Here is an 18,875-nt window from a genome sequence, read left to right as displayed (position 1 = left end):
CACGCCAGGCCAAAAACGACTCTCAGGACACCAGAAAATGTCCCTATAGTTCCGATGAGCTTCCTGCCGCTGAGAGTGGCGTTTATTAGAAACACTCTAAGCAAATTAGGAATACTATATGACACCTGAAACGCACAAAATCATCCTGACACCGACATTACATTTATGTAATGTCTGCGTGTCTATTCTAAGCTGTTAACTGTTGGCGTGAGTTCACATGTTCATGGTCAAATGTTAAACGTCTCTTTGAGGCGTTAATGAGGCATTGGACTAGTTGGCTGAATCACCTACTGTAACACCTACTGGAATAACAAAAATATAGCAATTAGTTCTTCAGTTGTGTTGTTTTGTTTTATGACGTTTTGAATACAGTCAGTTTTTTTTTCCTTATCTTTGTGTTTGACCCCACCACGCTGATGGGGTACTGAACACGCCACATGTTTTAAAGTAAATAAAAGATAAATCACTATATCAACAGTCTTGCTTTACCACGGATCATTGTAAATAGTCATTGGTATTCATATTTTTAATGGTCACAATTTCCTTAATCAGTTTGGTTCCTTTTGATCATTTGATAAACTGTTTTTTAAAACTATTTTTATGCATATCAGTTCATTTTTCTGTCTCTTAATTGCAAAAACTTCGTTCAAATGCTCCAAATCACATATTTTAATACAATAGGTTTAGGATTGTGATGAGGTTATGGTTACTTTCGTTCTGAGGTTTCATTTTTAAATACTCCAACCATAACACTTATTTATTTATTTATTTTACTTTAAACTGAACTTTTAAACCTATTTGAAACATTTTTTGTACTACACTGAGAACTTAAGCAATGACAACGAAAAGCAAAGAAAAATATTGTTTTCCTATAAGAAAGGGGTGTGTAGTGTAAAGCAGCATTTTCTGCAAAATTAGGAAATTTATCTCAAGAGGCCAAGATATTTGACCCTGAGGTCATTGTCCCTCTTTGCTTTTTAAAGTCAATTATCAGTCAGACTTGATCTGTTCACTTCCTCACAATCCTCTTGTAATCTAATTTTGCTAATTTGAGGATAACCCTGAGCAGGTATAAAACACCAAGGCAGCCATAAACTACCTGTGTGTGGTTGGTTTACACCTCTCTAACACTACTGGGATATTCCATCAGCTGAAACTCAAGCAAACTAGACAACAGAAGATGGCTTGGGAAGGAGGAATTGAGCCCAATGGCACTGAAGGCAAGAACTTCTACATTCCCATGTCCAACAGGACTGGGATTGTTAGAAATCCTTTTGAGTACTCCCAGTATTACCTGGCAGACCCGATCTTCTTCAAGCTCCTGGCTTTCTACATGTTCTTCCTGATCTGCACTGGGACTCCCATCAACGGCCTGACATTGTTCGTAACTGCTCAGAACAAGAAGCTCCGGCAACCTCTCAACTATATCCTAGTCAACCTGGCTGTGGCTGGACTCATCATGTGCTGCTTCGGATTCACCATCACAATCACGTCTGCTATTAATGGCTACTTCGTTCTTGGAACCACCTTCTGTGCTATTGAGGGATTCATGGCCACACTTGGAGGTAATAAAGACGGCAGATCTTTTTCAGGATCCTTTCTATTTCATTGGCAGATATACAGTATCAATGAATAACTCACCTTTTCTGTCTACAGGTGAAGTTGCTCTCTGGTCACTTGTTGTCCTGGCTGTTGAGAGGTACATTGTGGTCTGCAAACCCATGGGAAGCTTCAAGTTCACTGGAGCTCATGCTGGTGCTGGAGTACTCTTCACATGGATTATGGCAATGGCTTGTGCTGCACCTCCACTTTTTGGCTGGTCCAGGTACTCAAATATTTCTGAATATTTTATTTAGTTAAATAGCCTTTTGTACTTTAAAGCCACTAACTTGAAAATTAGATATATTTACTCACAAAACTAGATGTTAAATGTAAAGAGCTATTTTTACTGAATGAAGACATGACTTTCTTTCTCACAATCTCACACAGGTACATTCCTGAGGGAATGCAGTGTTCCTGCGGTCCTGACTACTACACACTGGCTCCAGGTTTCAACAATGAGTCATATGTCATCTACATGTTTGTTGTTCACTTCTTCGTTCCTGTCTTCATCATTTTCTTCACTTATGGAAGTCTTGTGATGACAGTCAGAGCTGTAAGTGAAGTTTGAGGTTTTTTACATCATGTCAAGCACTGTAACATAACAACAAACTTTATGCTATTGGTGTTATATTAACCTAAGTGATCATAAAACTTGACAGGCAGCAGCACAGCAGCAGGACTCAGCTTCTACCCAGAAAGCTGAGAAGGAAGTGACCCGTATGTGTGTCTTGATGGTCATGGGCTTCCTGATAGCTTGGACACCATACGCTAGCTTCGCTGGTTGGATTTTCCTGAACAAGGGAGCTGCTTTCAGTGCTCTCACTGCAGCCATCCCTGCTTTCTTTGCAAAGAGCTCAGCCTTGTACAACCCTATTATCTACGTGCTAATGAACAAACAGGTTGGTGTTATGCATTCTCTTAGTTTTCTTCTCTGTTTTTCAGTCTTTTACTATTTTCTGAGTTTCTGAATTTGCTGTGTCTTTCAGTTCCGTAACTGCATGCTATCCACCATTGGAATGGGCGGCATGGTGGAGGATGAGACCTCAGTTTCAACAAGCAAGACAGAGGTGTCCTCTGTGTCTTAATCATGATGGCATCTTCAGATCTATGGACATTGATGATTGCTTCCAGATTTTAAAACATCCCATTAGAGAAAGTTTTTGCCAAATGGATTTAAGAAGCGGACTCTGGACCAAAAACACGAAGGAATTCTATGTTATATGTGAACTAACAAGAAATGCATTTTCTGCTGAGGTGATCTTGTACAGCAATTGTGCGTATGTGTGCATGTGAGCGCATTTGAGTGAGTGAGTCAATGTGTAGGAACTCAGATCCTCAAAATGTCAAAAGAAAAACTGTAAAACTGCTGAAATGTGACACTTTTACCTGATGAATGTGCAATCACATGCTGATTGTTTTCATGTAATTTTATGGTTGGGGATGTGTGTGTGGGGGGAGGGGGGCATACTGTATACTTAACTGGTCTACCAGTGGTGTTATTTTTATGTATAAAAAAAGAAAATATAGGTTTGAGTAGAAAATAAACGCATGCATGAAAAAGAAACATACGGGTTTGTTGTTTAACTCTAAAGCTTTACACACAGATTGGATTTTTATCCTGTTTCAATCCAAAGGGCACACACACGCACACACACACACACACACACACACACACACACACACACACACACACACACACACACACACACACACACACACACACACACACACACACGCACACACACACACACACACACACACACACACACACACACACACACACACACACACACACACACACACAGGTTTGCACATATGTGTATCATTCAACACCCACTAAATTTCTCCAGGCTGTTATTACTGTTTTCTCGATAAAAAAAAAAAAAGTCACTTCCTGATTATATTGTCAACATGTCATCTTCAAGTTAGTCAAGTCTGACAATTAATGATTCACTTTTGGACAGACATGGCTGTCATTGCATACTTATAAATTATAGTAATCCACCATGAATCCTCTGAAGCGGCAATGAAAAGAAAAGGAAGTGCTCTTTAGACAGAAGTGTCACACTTCTTGCAATTTTTATATAGTGAAGGTTTTGTGATGTGTGAATGTTTAAAATAATGAAGAATTGCTGAGATGTGAAAGTAGGCCAGTGAAATAAATGACCTGCATCAGAAACTGTATGTTTCCCTGTTTCACTTTCTTATGATGGAAAACAATCACAGTGAGGGGATTATAACAAAAAGTCTGCAATGGGCGTAAATACATTTTTCACCAAGGGTATGATGAATACCTTTGCTGAACATTACTTTAAAATGTCCTTCGGCCTGGATGACTCACAGACGATATGATTAACAGTAAGTCATGAGTCTATGTATCAATACATGATTCTGATAGCACATTTCCTACGTCTGAAAATGCCAAATGGCACATTTTATTTTCAAAGTCCCAGATGTGAAGCTGACATTTGAGAAATCACCCAAACATGGTTTTACAAATAATTAGCTTTTTTCTACAATGTGGTGATAAATGAGTGTAGACATTTTTGAGAAATATGTATAATAAAACATTTGACAAGAACAACAAGAACAAAAAAACACCCTTTGTGGTTTGTTTCTTTTTGGAGAACAAGTGAAGAAATGAATTATTTTCCTGCAATTTGCACGGAGAAGAAGAGTACATTATTAATCCTATTTATGGGAATGCATCAGTAGAAAAAACAAAGTATATTTGGTGTGATGTTACACCACCCCCTTGAGGCCTAACTCCTAACATACAACCTTAGTGTCTGCTGTAATACATGCCACATTTTCTGAGACTGAAAAAAAGATACAAAATGAAAAGCAAAGCCGTGACAATCAGAAAGGTAACACAAAATTGTTGCTCAAGTGGAATGATAAAAAAAGAGAAAAGAGTAGATATTATTTTTTTAAATAAACATAGTAGGACCCTGCGTGGAAAGCCTTCAGATGATAAAACAGGTGGATAATGCCCCCTGCAGGTGTTTACAAAAAGTGAAAAATATCTTATGTCTCTGTATCACCACAGTGTCCAACATCTTTCTCATTGTGCTTCATTTGGAAATAAAAGTCACAGCTGGTTCATGTACACCAGGGAAAACAGACACAACCAACATTAAGTGCTACATGCCAGTATGACATCTTACGCAGGGGATTAATTACATTTAAATGTAGCCTTTCCTCCATACAAGATGGGCCATCTATCTCATGATGTAGCCTTTTATTTCCTGCTGATGACCTGACCCTAATTGGCATGCTGTGGGTACATTCACTGCAATTTTCTTCAAAGAGCCTCCTCTGGACACCTGCATGTGCTCAGTCTCTTTGTCAGGGGGCCGGCAGAGGCGAGCATCACCCCTCTTTGTTCTAATTGCTTTAATCAGATAGCGGACTGCATACAGAGGCCTTAATAACAAACTTGGGGATGCGCTGACTGTAACTCAAAGCTAATGTTCACTTTGAGGACGGCTGGAGCTACATAATAGTTCTGTTAGCAACAGTCTGTTAGCAACCAGCCTAATTTTAAGCAGGATTTCCAGTCAGCAAGTGTAAGTTTACCACAATTTGTTTTTAACGTATGAAATCTACATTATTTTGTCTCTGACAAGTATAAGTTAATTGTTTTTTTCTGAGTTTTTTCTGCTTTGCCATTTTTCTGCAAATTTATGCACTGGAAAATTTGCTCACATTTTTCATTTTTTGGGGGGGAAGTTTAATGTTTGTGTGTGAAAAAAACTGAAAGATTTCTTAAAACTGATTTGTTTTGATGACATATCACCCTGGTGTGTGTTGAAACAGCCTAAATATTAGGCATTTCAGTCTCATTTTATTTTTCTACAGACACAAGTTAAATCAATCAAACAGATTTTGAAGCATTTGCCTCAATGAGCATGCAGCCTCAATGCTCAGATGAGCACAAGCAGTGTTGTCATATTATTTGCTGCTCAGATACCACATCAAACTACTTATGCATATGCCTTTTTATGGGCTAAAGCAAGAACAACTTGTCAAACAACATGAAACACGTTCAAAAACAGGCCACTGTTGAGCACCAGCCATGATAACAGAATTCCATGTGTAATATTGTGGTGTTCCCATAAATGAATGAATGAATGAATGAGTGGTGGAGATCCAATGACACACTGAGGTTCACAAGCAAAGTTATCATTCAGTGAAGAATATTTATTCCGCCTGTAGTGGCTTACTTATAACAATAAGAATTTACTTAGGTGACATGGAAATGACTTTAAAATCAAAAGTGGATTATTAATATAGCATTATGAACTGCTGACATTTATATTGGTGAACATGTACACAAATCAGCTCAACCAACAGCTACCAACTCAAGGTCATGAACAGTTTATGGTCTGAGTGGTAAGACATTTTAGGTATTAGTATTATTACCACCTTAAACATATGAAACTGATATCGAAAAGATTATTCCATCAGGATTTGCAGATGAGATGATTCCATTCACAGTGTGAGTCATGCTTCTTTAAATCAGTATTCATTAGTGATTCACTATACCGGTTCCCCATTTTTGATTGCTTTCAGTATTTTTTAGTATTTACTACTTTTTTAGTTTCTTTTACTTATATACTTTTTCATTGAAATTAGTGGGTGGTATTTCTTTCTACACAACCTAATAATGGTATACACTCACTTTGGCATATGTCACCCATAATCACACTATCATTGAAGAATATGCACAGCAACAACTGAGATGAACCATTCATAAAATTAAAATGAACAGAAAAGCCTGTGTCTTTGCCAGCACATAACATGCATCCCAAAGTTAAATCCTTCAGATTAAGATAAACTATAAACAAGTCACTTGATCATATTGTACATGCATAACAAAACTCTAGTACATTTGTTGGATTCAATTCTTGCACAAATCCAGCAGATTTACAGACATGTGTATTGTATTTTTCAATTTACATGTATAATTAAAAACATATATCAGCTTAAACATTGGTACAAGGCAGGAAGCCATGCTTTCATCTGGTTTACATCAAATTCTGACCCTACTATCCAAATGTCACAGTAGAAATTTAGACTGATCAGATCCGACTATGTTTTTCAATTTTCTGTTGTCCAACTTTTGTTATTTTGGTGAGCCTGTGAGAATTGTAGCCTCAGTTTTCTGCTGTTAGCTGACAGGAGTGGAACCCAATGTGGTCTTCTTCTGCTTTAAGGTTTGATGTGGTGCGCTTTGACAGATGCTCTTCTGCATACCTTGGTTGTTATCTGAGTTACAGTTTTCCTATCAGCTTGAAGCAGTCCAGCCATTCTCCTTCTTTTCACCCAGAACTGATGGTCACTGGATAGTTTCTCTTTTTTGGATCATTCTCTATAAACAGTACAAGTGACCTTGTAGGAAAATCCCAGTAGATCATCAGTTTTTGAAATACTCATACACCAACAACTGTGCTGTGTTCAAAGTCACTTAAATCACCTTTATTGTCCATTCTGATGCTCGGTTTGAACTTCAGGAGGTCGTCTTGACCATGTCTGTGTACCTAAATGCACTGAGTTGCTGCCATGTGATTGGTTGATTAGAAATTGGTATTAATAAGCAGTAATACAGGTGTAACTAATCAAAAACAAACAAAATAAAAACATCAAAAAATTGTATATTTCTCACACTTGAATGTTTCAGATCATCAAACAAATTGCAATATTAGAAAAATATAATTTGAGTGAAAACAAAATGCAGTTTTTAAATTAAGATTTCATTTAAATGTTCAGATCTACCTAGCCCTGCGTGAAAAAGTAAACCTAAATACAACTCCTTAAATCTAATAAATGGCTGTGCCATCCTTGACAGCAAGAACTGCAAACAAGTGCTTGAGATAATATAAAATAAGATAAAATATAGCAATGAGTCTGCAGTATAACATCCCTGTGGAGGAGCTTTGGCCCACTTTTCACTGCAGAATTGTTTTATTTCAGTCATACTGCAGGAGGTTTAAACTGCAGGAAGCTCAAGCATGAATACCCTGTTTAAGGTCATGCTAAAGTATCCATCCATCCATTCTCCTCTTCTTATTCATGAGGTCACCAATCTGTTGCAGGGCCAACATAGAGAGACTGTCAACCATTCACACTTACACCTTCGAGCGACTTAGAATCACCTTTAACTCCACTAACTGCGCGTCTGTGGACTGTGGGTGGAAGCCAAGTGAACATTTAAACTCCACACAGAAAGAGCCCAGCCAGATGGTGGAGTTGAACTCAGGACTTCCTTGCTGTGAGAGAGTACAAACCACCATGCCACCGTGCTGCTAAAGTAATTCAATTGAATTTAAGTCTGGGTTTTGACTGGGTACCTTCAAAACTTTAATTTTGTTTTTTTGAGCCATTCTTTTATGACTTCCTGGATAAGTCACGGAGGCACTGCTGGAATTATTTTGGTAGGAAAATGACTCCGAGGAAGGTTCACGCTTGTGTTAGTTTTCTTGATGTCTTTTTTTCATTTGTGGATAATGACTCTCACCGCCTTTTAAAAAGGAAGTTAATCACAGTTAAATAATGATTTAACAAGGAGAGTGGCAACTACTAATGTAATTTTTTATTTTGATGATCTGAAACTTGTAAGTGTGTCAAATAGATTTAAAAAAAAACTAAGACATCAGGGAGGGGACAAACACTTTCTATTATCAGCACTGTAACTGCTGTGCTGTCATAGTACTATTTGAGTAAATTCTTTAATTTAAGGATATTTGTAAATACTGTTCATACGATAGTAATTATGATGATAATGATTATAATAATAACTGTAGCGGTAGAAGTAGTAGTAGTATATAAATTTAACACAATAACAGGCTGTAAAGTTATGTGTAAAGTTCACAAGTTAAAATAATTTCTGTGGTGTCTTATAGACTTTCAAGTTACATGAAAACTGTTTGGGTTTCATGCTACAACCACAGGAGCACAGTTGTTTGCACAGTTTGTACAGTCGTGTTCATCTTCATGATTTTATTTAAACTGACATGCACTGGCCGATAATGCTTGTGCCATCATGCATGTATATCACTCTGTCTTTGCAGCGACTTGGTTCCAAGGACCAAACCTGTGTAGTCAAACAGGTTAAGCGGTTTTAAGTATTAGTTAGCATTTTGTTAATTGTCTCAAATAGGATGAAACAGATACCCTGAGGGATTATCCCTTTGGGCTTTGCACTTGAGTTAATCCTGATACACAGTGTGAGCAACGCTTTGCTTTGGTGTTCTCATAACAGCGTTCACTAATTATTTCCTTTGGAAATATCTCCATTAGTTTTTTAGTATTTCCTCACTTTCAGTGTCCTTTGTTTTGTTTCTTTTTTAATGGAAACATAGAGATTGGCATCTTTTACTGAACAAAGTAACCACAGAATACACCGTGAATAAACTGTGACTACCTAAAAAATCAACAATATAACTGAAGAATATGCAGTGCAACACTGATATTAAAAACATTAAATAGGCTGATTATCCCATAAGCACATACAAGCACAAGCAGGTAAAATACACTTAAGCCTGTTTCATGTTAACAGTATGATTTTAACATGAAAATTATACTGATTTATTGGAAGGGATATATAAAGGAAGTATTCAGCTTTGATATAACTACGTCAAAAGGTGACTATGCATGCATTTACAGAAGCACACATCTATTAATACTCATTAAAAATGTTCAAATAGAGACACTGCAGTGCTAATAACAAACAGAATCAATTATGCAGAACAGTCAAACATTAAATATTCATGGGAGAATGCTCACACACTGGTTACATGTATTTGTCCACTGATACAACATATTTCCATATTACATATTAGAGAGCACTGTAGTGTGATGTGTTTTGTCATTTAAAGGTAAGATCAAGCACTTATACAGTTTGTGAAGTAAAATCATTTCTGTATGAACAACTCAAAGCCCCAGAATGATAACGCTAAAGCAACCGGATCCTTTCTCAGTGTAACTGTGAAAGGTTATTTTAATTGTTTTCTGGAAATGCAGAGTTTAAATTAGATTTAGATTAAACTTAGTCCCCCGCAAAAAATATTGTCCACAGAAAATAAAAGGAAAATAGAAAACGCACAGTAAAACACGCAAAAGGACCCAGAGATCTCAGAAACAGTATTCTTGAGCAATCATAAGCGTATAAGTTTATGTAGAGGATAAACTACATTGTGATCCAAACCCTTCAGAGTTACATTTAGTCAGCAATCATGTCATTTTCACAAACTCAAAACAGCAGTAGCACATTTTCATTCAGTTCTCTACGTGCATGTGCATGATCAAACTCTAAGTCACATCTCATTGACAAATATCATTGGACCTTGAGAAGCCACTTTATCTTCTCTGTCATAAATTACTGGTTTACCAAGATATGTCTGTGGTAAGCTGAAGCTTACCTGTGACTGGTTGATGCTAGCTTGCCTCTGCAACTGGTGATCAAAGTCTCCCTTTGACAGATTGAAACTGTTTTGTCTAGAGGGAGCAGAGTTCTCCTCTGGCTGGTCGAAGCTGCTCTCGCTGTAGAGCCGCTGTCGCATTGAACCTGAGCGTTTCCCAGACGCACTCCTGGTCGGATATCTCTGTCCAGTCTTGTACCAGCCTGTCTCTTTGAAGACAAACCAAATATTCCCAGACCAGAGGACAACATTAACAAAGCCAAAGACCTGGAGGAAAAGAAAAAAAAAAAAAACAGACTAATAAAAAACCGCTTTCTATAGCAATGCTTCAGAATGTGCACCATTCTTTAATTAGAGACATACCACAGATGTGTTAAGACGTGACCAGAGAGGCTCCTCTGTAGCTGTGCATTTGTTTTCCTGAGCTCTGCAGGAAGTGATGAGAAGAAGCACCTGTGTTGGGTTGGTGGCTGTCTTTATATCAGAAAGAGTTTTGGCCCAACAACAACTGCTGACCAACCACATGAAGGAGAAGATGATCGTAACAACAAAGTCCTGCTCAGGACAGGAGGAGACACAGGAGAAAGGAGAAAAAGTCAAAAACCAAATTGAGCAACAACCTAAAAAAAGGTAAAATTAGATCATGAATGTCAGCCTTAGGCCTAATACCAGCAGATATGCTTAAATTAATGCCACCTCATATCAGCCAATGACTCCACTACACAATTGGGTATCTCATACATAGCATGCTATTTCAAGTTAGTGCAAATCTGCAAGCTACTTGACAACCAGTATCCACCCAAGCTCCACTTTTATGCCCTGTCTGACTTAATAAGCAGGTCTTGATGCTGCTCCCCACTTTATACACTCCATGTATGTGGAAGTGCAGGAAGGCTCCAGAGTGGAGTTATACCTCCATATATAAAATACTGCAACTATTCTTTTAGCTATATTGGTCACGTCTGAATTGCATATAATACATAAACAAGGCTTTATCAGACGTTAATATGAAGCTGGAACACTGAAAACTCTGAATATGAAAACTCACTGACCACAAGTGGACCTCTGTTGTTCTTCAAGTACTTGTTCTGGTAGAAGACATAGACAATCGTTGCCAACAGCGAGTACAGGAAAGCAAAGACACCCACAGTGATGAAGTATTGGGCAGCTGGGGAGAAGTCACCTTCCAGGAAAATAATCTCATCTCTGTTCTCTTTGCACAAAGGAGCTTTAAAATGCGCTTGCTGTAATCTACAAAACAGAAAGAGCAGGTTTACGTGGAGAAGTGGGGGAAATTTGTTGCTGCAAAACTGATTGGTTAAATAACTCTTTATATACAATCAGTTTTCAAAGTCTGTCTGAAATTTGTTCACTAGTGTTTTGGGAAAAAACAAAAAGGAATGTTTGTGAAGGACAGCTTAGAAATCTTGTGGTGCTTAAATAAAAAATAAAGCTCAGTTTTTTCTTTCTTACTTGTTGTTTTTGTTTGTTTCTCACGAGACTCTTGTGAATTTGGTGTTGCTCATATAGGAAGACACTATACAAGATTTATAAAGTAGGTGCAAGAAGGAAAAAAAGCCAAGGACGTCTGCAAGATCTCTCTCCAATATGACGAAAGGACAGTGAAACTGCTTCGGAAATATGAAGCATTCACCAGTCTGATAACAGCAAACTGAGAAACTGTTACTCTGACAGGATCAGGTTTAAATCTTTATTAATCCTCCACTCAGTGAGGATTAGTCACTTTTTTCAGTTAGTATTTTATAATGGTTTATAATGGTTGATAAAACTTGAAAAACAGCAAACGCTGTGCTTCATAGTTCATGCTGTTTTCTGTAGTCTTCTCCTCAGAGAGAAAAGTGTGATGCAAGGTTTTGCTTATTTATGCATGCTCAAAAAGTACAATATGGCCTAAAAAGCGTTGAAAAAAAAATTATACTAAGTAGACCCAATATTAATTAGGGCTTCATTATAAAATACTAAAGCATAAGGACTATATGGTAAATGGACTGGTACTCATATAGCACTTTTCTACTCTATTTGAGCACTCAAAGCACTTTCTTACTACAAGCTTCATTCACCTACACAAGCACCTGTTTTACCTTACTAAGTGCTTTTAACTTAATATTCACACAGATCCAGCCTCATTCACTATCTTGCCAAAGGATACTTCAACATGCAGACTAGAGGAACTGCTGACCTTCTCAAGTAAATGACCCGCTCCACCTCCTGATCTGCTGCTGCTCAGTATTCTTAACAATGTATGTTTGACTTCTCGCAGCATCTATTCTAATACAGTTGTACAGGGCATGAGAGGTTTGAGTGGGTCCATGTGGCTGGTTGTTTTTCACCAGGGTTTGGCTTTTGATCAGTTTGTTATGAATTAATGACTAAAAGAAAAACCTCACAAATAAGAGCATGAAAAACAGGACCAATTTTTTCAACACAACTCCCACTTTTACACTGTTCACATGCTAAGTGAGTTAAAATGTATGCATAGAAAAGCAGTGTAGACATATTTGCCAAATGAACATTTTATTCATTTGAATGAAATAGCAAAACGGTTGTAAATTTTCATATTTTTCATATCGTCTCAACCCCTTTTCCAGTTCAGGATAGTAAGCCAGCTGTGCATGGGCAAGAGGCAGGATACAGGCCTGGACTGGTCTATCACAGACTGAACTCATGGAGACAGATAATCATTCATGGATTTGATCAACTGGTCCCTGAATGCAATTGACACCCCTTTCTCAACGAGGAGTCTGGGCTCGGGTGAGCCTGACTGCTGAAGATATCTACCTATTCGGAACCATGAAAACAGGGTTCTTGCTGATCGGAGCTGGCTTGGCCCTGGCTTATCGAAGAATTAAGGAAGCGGAACCGGCTGTTCAAACCCCCACAAGGCTGCCCGCTGGGATTGAAACGATGGGACGAGGCGTGAGTTTCTCAAAATGGGCTCATTGAGTGCAGCACGGATAAGATCTTGGAGAACCGCACGGCTGCCGTGAATACTCAGAACAAGACCTCTGAGTGCAAACTGGATCACATCTTGGGAAGCGCACTGCGGTCGTGAGTTCTCAGAACCTGCTCTTTGAGCACAAGAATGACAACATCACGGAGCGTAAGTCTGATAACATCATGGAGAAGCTCGCGGCTCTCCGACGGGAGATTGAGTGACCAGTGTTGGACTGTTAGAACAGCTTTGAAATTCATATGAATTGTTCGCAGCAAAGTTAAAACCACCATCACTTCATGTGGAGACCCCTTCAGCGCCAGCTGCGGTCTCAAGGCTGGAGCTGAACAAAACACCCTGATAACGACTGTGTTGTGACTGTTCTTCCCATTCTATGCAAGGCCACCTGGGTTGGCTGGAAGACTGTTTACTTAGCCTGGCAGGGCGAAGGACACTGTCTCAGCTGAACTCTGGACATACAGAGACACAGACATGCAGATGTACACTCATCCCCCCTCCCCGCTCCAAACGCCTTCGACGCTCATTCCCTTCCGATGCTGACGGTGGATCATGGAGACCAGCACATAGGCTGCAGGCCCGGATGTACTGTCTACATTGGCTGTCTCTCACCCTTTACCCACCCCTGTTGCTTGTCATGTGTTTCTTTGGTGTATTAGAGTTTTTTTCATGTGCTATGTGCAGAGGTGTTTTTTCTGTTCTCAAACTGATCTCCTGTTGGAGCTCAGTCTGGGGAGTTATTTTTTCTCCTTATCTTTCCTCATGTTGTGCTTTTCCATGTCATACCCTCTGACCTGTCTTCCCATGTGATGTTTGTGTAATGTATGTATGGTCGGATGGGTAAGACGGCGCTGGCACGGCTGGCAGCCTTAACCCAATTTCCCTCGGGATGAATAAAGTATGATCAATCAATCAATCAATCAATCAATCAATTCACTATCATATTCACACCTACGGTCAATGTAGCAGCAAACTCTTTGGAAGGAATCCATGCAGGCACAGGAAGAGCATCCAAGCTCTACAGACAAAGCCAACAGAACCTATTTGCCATGAGGGCAACTTTTGCACAACTGTCAACATTTATTTTCCACAATTACACTGCGAAGGTTGACTAACACCTGCACACACACACACACACACACACACACACACACACACACACACACAAGACTGTTAATTATGATTAACAACAGGCACACCATTCATGGCTCACATGAAATGATGTGAAAATTGTGACCTGCCTGTGGAAGCCACTCACCTAAACCAGGCATTTTTTTAAAACAATAAAACAACCTTTGCACTTTACTGGTATAAAATTAAAATCTTCAACATCCACTTTTGGCTCGATTCTCTGTATCCCACAGCAATTTCATTTAATCAGTGGGTAATTACATTCTATATTCCCACCGCACATCTGAAACTTATTGAAAATATGTAATTGCTGTGAATAAAAAAGAACCTGCCAGATTCAACAAAGCAATAAGAACAATTTATTTTTGTCATCCTGGAAGACAGCCGAGTAATGTTTATGTAATGGTTCACAAAGAAAGTCTGACATGGCCCCAGGTCATTTGAGTTGTGGACTTTCTAGTATTGTTCATTTTAATATGTTCTGTTGATTTTTAGGTTGCCTTGTTATTTGCTTCATGTTTTCTGTTTCCTTAGCTCCTGTCTATCTTCTCATGTCAGTTTCCCTGCGTTAAGTTCAGTCGTGTCTGTGTTTCCCCTGTTTAGTTATCATGTTTCACTTCCTGCTTTATTTTGATAGTTGTATTCAGTTTTACTTCTCCTCATCTTATTTTCCAGATTGTTTGCAGCAGACTGTGAGCACCTGTGCTGTTCCCCAGCTGCGTTCACTTCCCTTGAGTAGCCTTGTGTGTAGAAGCAGCTTCACTTTTCCTGTTATCCTTGCTCTGTGCATTTGTTATTCCTCCTGCTCATGTTCCTAGTTAGGTTAGTGTCCGTTTTCCTGGAGTCCTTGGATTTTGTTATCTTTTTGATCTCAGTTTTCCTTTGAACTGCTCCCTCATTTATTTATTAAAGGCATGCTTTAGATTTTCATTTGGCCTACTCCTCACAGTGATTTTTGGGTTCACATTTGGGGTCCGCTGCCACACACGTCATGACAAAGATACTAATTTGTGGCTCATCATAATATCAGTGGGTCGCTAAGCATTCACATCCACCTGCACGTACATGTTGTAACATGAGAGCGAGTGGTAAAATAGAATCACTGGAACAGAAGTTAAAAACAAAAAGCACCTGAAGCTAAGTTTTTTCTCTTAGGAGTCCAGGTACGGATGAATCTAATGATGCAGGGAAGTATTTTAGACTCTGGGACAATAAATGGGTCAGATTCCTGCTCAGCTGTCAAGCTCTCTCATCTTAAGTTGGACAAAGAAAAAGCAGCTCCTCCGTTTTAGAGCTGTCAACTCAACAGAGCAGGGCTTTACAATTTTAAAATACTTTCTGGGCCTATTTGAGATGATTACTGTGGACATGCTTTTTTTAGGAGACTATTCACATTTCAGCTCTTAAAATAATATAATGTAAAGAGATTTATTTCAAGTTAGCTGTGAAAGATTAAAGGAGTCTTACTTATAAGTAAACAACCAAATTGGATCAAAAGAAAACATAAGCAATTCGTTTACCTGAAAGGATACCCGAAATCAATGTTGATGCTGCGGTTATTCTGCCTCCTGTCTGCACAGTCCACTTTAACCTGGAGATGACCATAGTATCCTCCACATGTTGCAAAAGCACAGATGGCAAAAATCTTTAAAAGAAAAATCGTAAACCAATAACCATTAGCTGATCGTTTATTCAGACTCTCCAAAAGCAGTTGACTCCAATCAGCGCGTGAGTGCAGCTTCCTGCATAATGTATACACATCAATAAATTATATGACAGATTATTAAGATTTATAATTGGTTTGAAAACAAAACCTGAATAATTTAAAGGTTGGAAGACAACAAACAGAGCTCCTGACTGTGCCCTGGAAGGAGGCCACAGCAGTACAGTGAGATTCAATTTGTCAGTGCTAATACCAAACTCAGAGGTCTACCTAACTGTGAGACCCAACTCACTGTGAGGCAGACAGCTTCCTATTTCTTCCACTTTACTGACACAAAGAACAAGAGCTTTACTCTGCATCGGCAACTTTGAGTCCATTTATCACTTTTAACATCAAACCCAAACTAAAAATGATCACTAATTAAACTGCTGTTATTGATACAAGTACGTTTTAAACATGAAGAGAAGCAGACGCCATCATTTTCACCAACCTGAAGAGATAAATACAGAAAATAAACCACCAAGCAAAGAAACTTACCGGAGCAAATATAACCATACACATTTAAAAATCACAGAGCCCAACTCCGCACGGTGCAGACAGCTTTAGTCACCAGGTTGAAATGTCACTGATGTAGATAGGAAAACCAGAGCGACTCCTCCAGCAGAGGGGAGGGCTGACAGGAGGTGCCTTCCCCAAGGAGGAGTCGGAGACATAGTCAGATGCTATATTTATTCAAGCGCTGCAATAAGCTATGTAAAAAATATCAGGTAAATATTTAGTTTACTTTACTTGTGTTGCACTGATTATAAGAATGATTCCTGTTTTTTAGGATTGGCGTGGCATGGTAAAAACATCTTTTCAAAATAAAGCTGCATTAGGAACATGAAACAGATGCAAATATCTGGGGCAGTGTTTTCATCGTGACAATTATTTCTCTGAACTTAATCGGGTGAATCTGAATGCTGAAATTAAGGTTAAACATAAAACCTTCAACATGAGACACATAAGATTGAGGGAAATTGTGTTCGTAAACATAGAAAAAAAGGAAACAAATTAGTCTTGTGTTGTCTACCTTTGATTTCTGGGCTTTGAGCTGAAAATGAAAAAACAAATGAAAGACTGGAGGTTTAATTTTCTCCTTCCATTCAGGATCATCACAGCTTATTTGGATATCCAGTGCATTACTGAAAAACTTCAAAGTTGATGGCACCCTTAAGCTGAAATCATCCTAAAAATATTAGTTTACATGCCTGTAGTTGTTTATTTCTCGCGTAATGAGGGAGTCGAATTGACACAGATATGCAGTTGATTACTCTGGTTACTCTAATTTTAATGTAGCTCCAGTGTAGCTGTGTTGATTACACTGAGGTCTGATGAATATATTAATTACAGTTCCTTTGAATTTCTTTGTATTCATTAATAACAACATATGGGTCTCAGTAGCTATTGGGGCTCAGCAAGCCCAGAGTGTCAGGGGATCTTGAGTAATAATCCTAAGTAATATTAGTTCAGTGACCTCGACAAACAAGAATGTTTCCCTTCAATATTAATTTTGATCAGTTTAACAACCGATTGAGTTAAAAATATATCTGCAGCTGCCTGTGTTGAAATGAGAGAAAGCGTCACAGCTCCTGTGCATTTTGCAGATTTTATTAATTGCTGGATTCTTTAATAACATTTTATTTTCTAAGCAACCGCTGATATTTAGGTCATGTGTGCTGATATAAAAAGTATCTTGCTGACCTCTTTTGGTGACAAATCTGTACTACAGATGAATTTTTAAGCAAGGATGGAATTAGGGTTGTGCATGTCACTGAAATATGTTAGCAATATACTGAACTACAACCTGGGTTTTAACTGCTTATTGGTGATCTGAAGATGCTGCAGCAGGACTGTGCTTTTCCTAAAGCATACCTAAAGCAAATAAACAAAAACAAAACACTTCTTTGTAGGTTTTGGCTTCTTGTCAAAATCTGATTCTGAATAGTCTGAGTACTCAAAGTGAAGCGATTTATTTACAGTACAGCAACATGAACATGTTTAGAGATTAAAATGAGGGTGAAAGAGAGGGAAGGTATCATCAAGAGAGAACAGGCCAGTTTTGTTGGTATAAGAGCAGCTACTGGATCTCTTCAGCAGACCATCTCAGTGAAATGTAGTTTCCATTTTTATTTTTCACCAGGGCCTCTATAAAAGCATCGCAATTACTACATTCACATCACACCACCAAATGTTAATACACCTGCTATCGATCATTTAAAGTGCTCACACTAATAATGATCTAAGAAGCAAATAAGCATCGGGTAAATACATAACACACAGTAATTATATCATAAAAGCAACAATATAAAAACAGGATATAATGAAATACATATTGTGAAATATCATTTTCCATCATGTGAATTGTTGGAATATATACTGGAATAAATTGGCCACTCAAATCTTGAAAGTAATCATTGAAGAGCAGCAGGCAGTGCGTGATTAAAAAATGGCTTAAAAAAAGTCAGAAGCCTGTTATGAGAAGTTATTTTTAAAATAGAAAGTGACATTGATTGCCCAATTCCCTCAGGCAGTGACCAATCACAATTTAAGTCTGCACTGAAAAGCAGCCAGAATGAGCCCGTGCCAGAGGAAACCTAGCTTCTTTGAGGTGAAAGCATCTGAAAGGTAGCAAGACGGCAGGTTTAATGTGTTTAGAAATCTCTCAAAATCAGTTGTGAAAGTGACGGATACCCAGTGTGCGAGAGTAAAGACAGATGTCATGTGGATTCTTTTAGAACCCATTTTGTTCCAGCTGGAGGCTGACAGGACCATTAAACTGATGTAAAAATAGAGGTTGATGCTGCAGTCTTGATGAGAAGCGACATGAAATCCCCTCCCTCGTTTAGGCAGAGATAAGAATAGTTTGTTTTTTTTGGTAATTCCCACGAGTAAAGACTGCTGCTTTGGGTTCTTTGCACCTCAAGTTAGTTTTTAAAAATGCTGTTTCTATGGAATGAGCCAGATAACTGCAGAGAGACAAAACAAAAGTCTTTGTTGTGAGACATTTTACAACATCCAGCGCTTTTGTTTGAAATGAACTCTC

General features: G+C 38.4%; 2 protein-coding genes across 2 annotated transcripts; one reads left to right on the top strand and one right to left on the bottom strand.

Moving 5' to 3' along the window:
- Positions 1 to 1,121: 1,121 nt before the first annotated feature.
- Positions 1,122 to 3,183, top strand: LOC116334272 (green-sensitive opsin-like). Its single transcript, XM_031757654.2, has 5 exons — positions 1,122 to 1,565; positions 1,657 to 1,825; positions 1,990 to 2,155; positions 2,262 to 2,501; positions 2,589 to 3,183. Exons 1-5 carry the CDS (start codon positions 1,181 to 1,183, stop codon positions 2,685 to 2,687), a joined length of 1,059 nt encoding a protein of 352 aa, XP_031613514.1. The 5' UTR covers positions 1,122 to 1,180; the 3' UTR covers positions 2,688 to 3,183.
- A 2,601-nt stretch (positions 3,184 to 5,784) lies between these two features.
- LOC116334274 (synaptoporin) lies at positions 5,785 to 16,510 on the bottom strand. Its single transcript, XM_031757656.2, has 5 exons — positions 16,328 to 16,510; positions 15,648 to 15,772; positions 11,078 to 11,276; positions 10,389 to 10,580; positions 5,785 to 10,292 (listed from the first exon to the last, which is right to left on the bottom strand). Exons 1-5 carry the CDS (start codon positions 16,349 to 16,351, stop codon positions 9,921 to 9,923), a joined length of 912 nt encoding a protein of 303 aa, XP_031613516.1. The 5' UTR covers positions 16,352 to 16,510; the 3' UTR covers positions 5,785 to 9,920.
- Between the last annotated feature and the right edge of the window lie 2,365 nt (positions 16,511 to 18,875).

The sequence above is a fragment of the Oreochromis aureus genome, linkage group 5 (genome assembly GCF_013358895.1).
Source record: "Oreochromis aureus strain Israel breed Guangdong linkage group 5, ZZ_aureus, whole genome shotgun sequence".
Classification (NCBI taxonomy): Eukaryota; Metazoa; Chordata; class Actinopteri; order Cichliformes; family Cichlidae; genus Oreochromis; species Oreochromis aureus.
The sequence above is the reverse complement of the archived record's forward strand: the minus strand, read 5'-3'. Positions and strand labels throughout refer to the sequence as shown.

Bases quoted from the DNA above. Each gene is read 5' to 3' on its own strand.
- LOC116334272 (XM_031757654.2), top strand. From the start codon at position 1,181: ATGGCTTGGGAAGGAGGAATTGAGCCCAATGGCACTGAAGGCAAGAAC. The intron at 1,566-1,656 runs GTAATAAAGACG...TTCTGTCTACAG, and splicing joins ATTCATGGCCACACTTGGAG to GTGAAGTTGCTCTCTGGTCA. The intron at 1,826-1,989 runs GTACTCAAATAT...AATCTCACACAG, and splicing joins CCACTTTTTGGCTGGTCCAG to GTACATTCCTGAGGGAATGC.
- LOC116334274 (XM_031757656.2), bottom strand. From the start codon at position 16,351: ATGTGTATGGTTATATTTGCTCCG. The intron at 11,277-15,647 runs GTAAACGAATTG...TCTGTTTTGTAG, and splicing joins GATTTCGGGTATCCTTTCAG to ATTACAGCAAGCGCATTTTA. The intron at 10,293-10,388 runs GTATGTCTCTAA...CTTTTCCTCCAG, and splicing joins CACGTCTTAACACATCTGTG to GTCTTTGGCTTTGTTAATGT.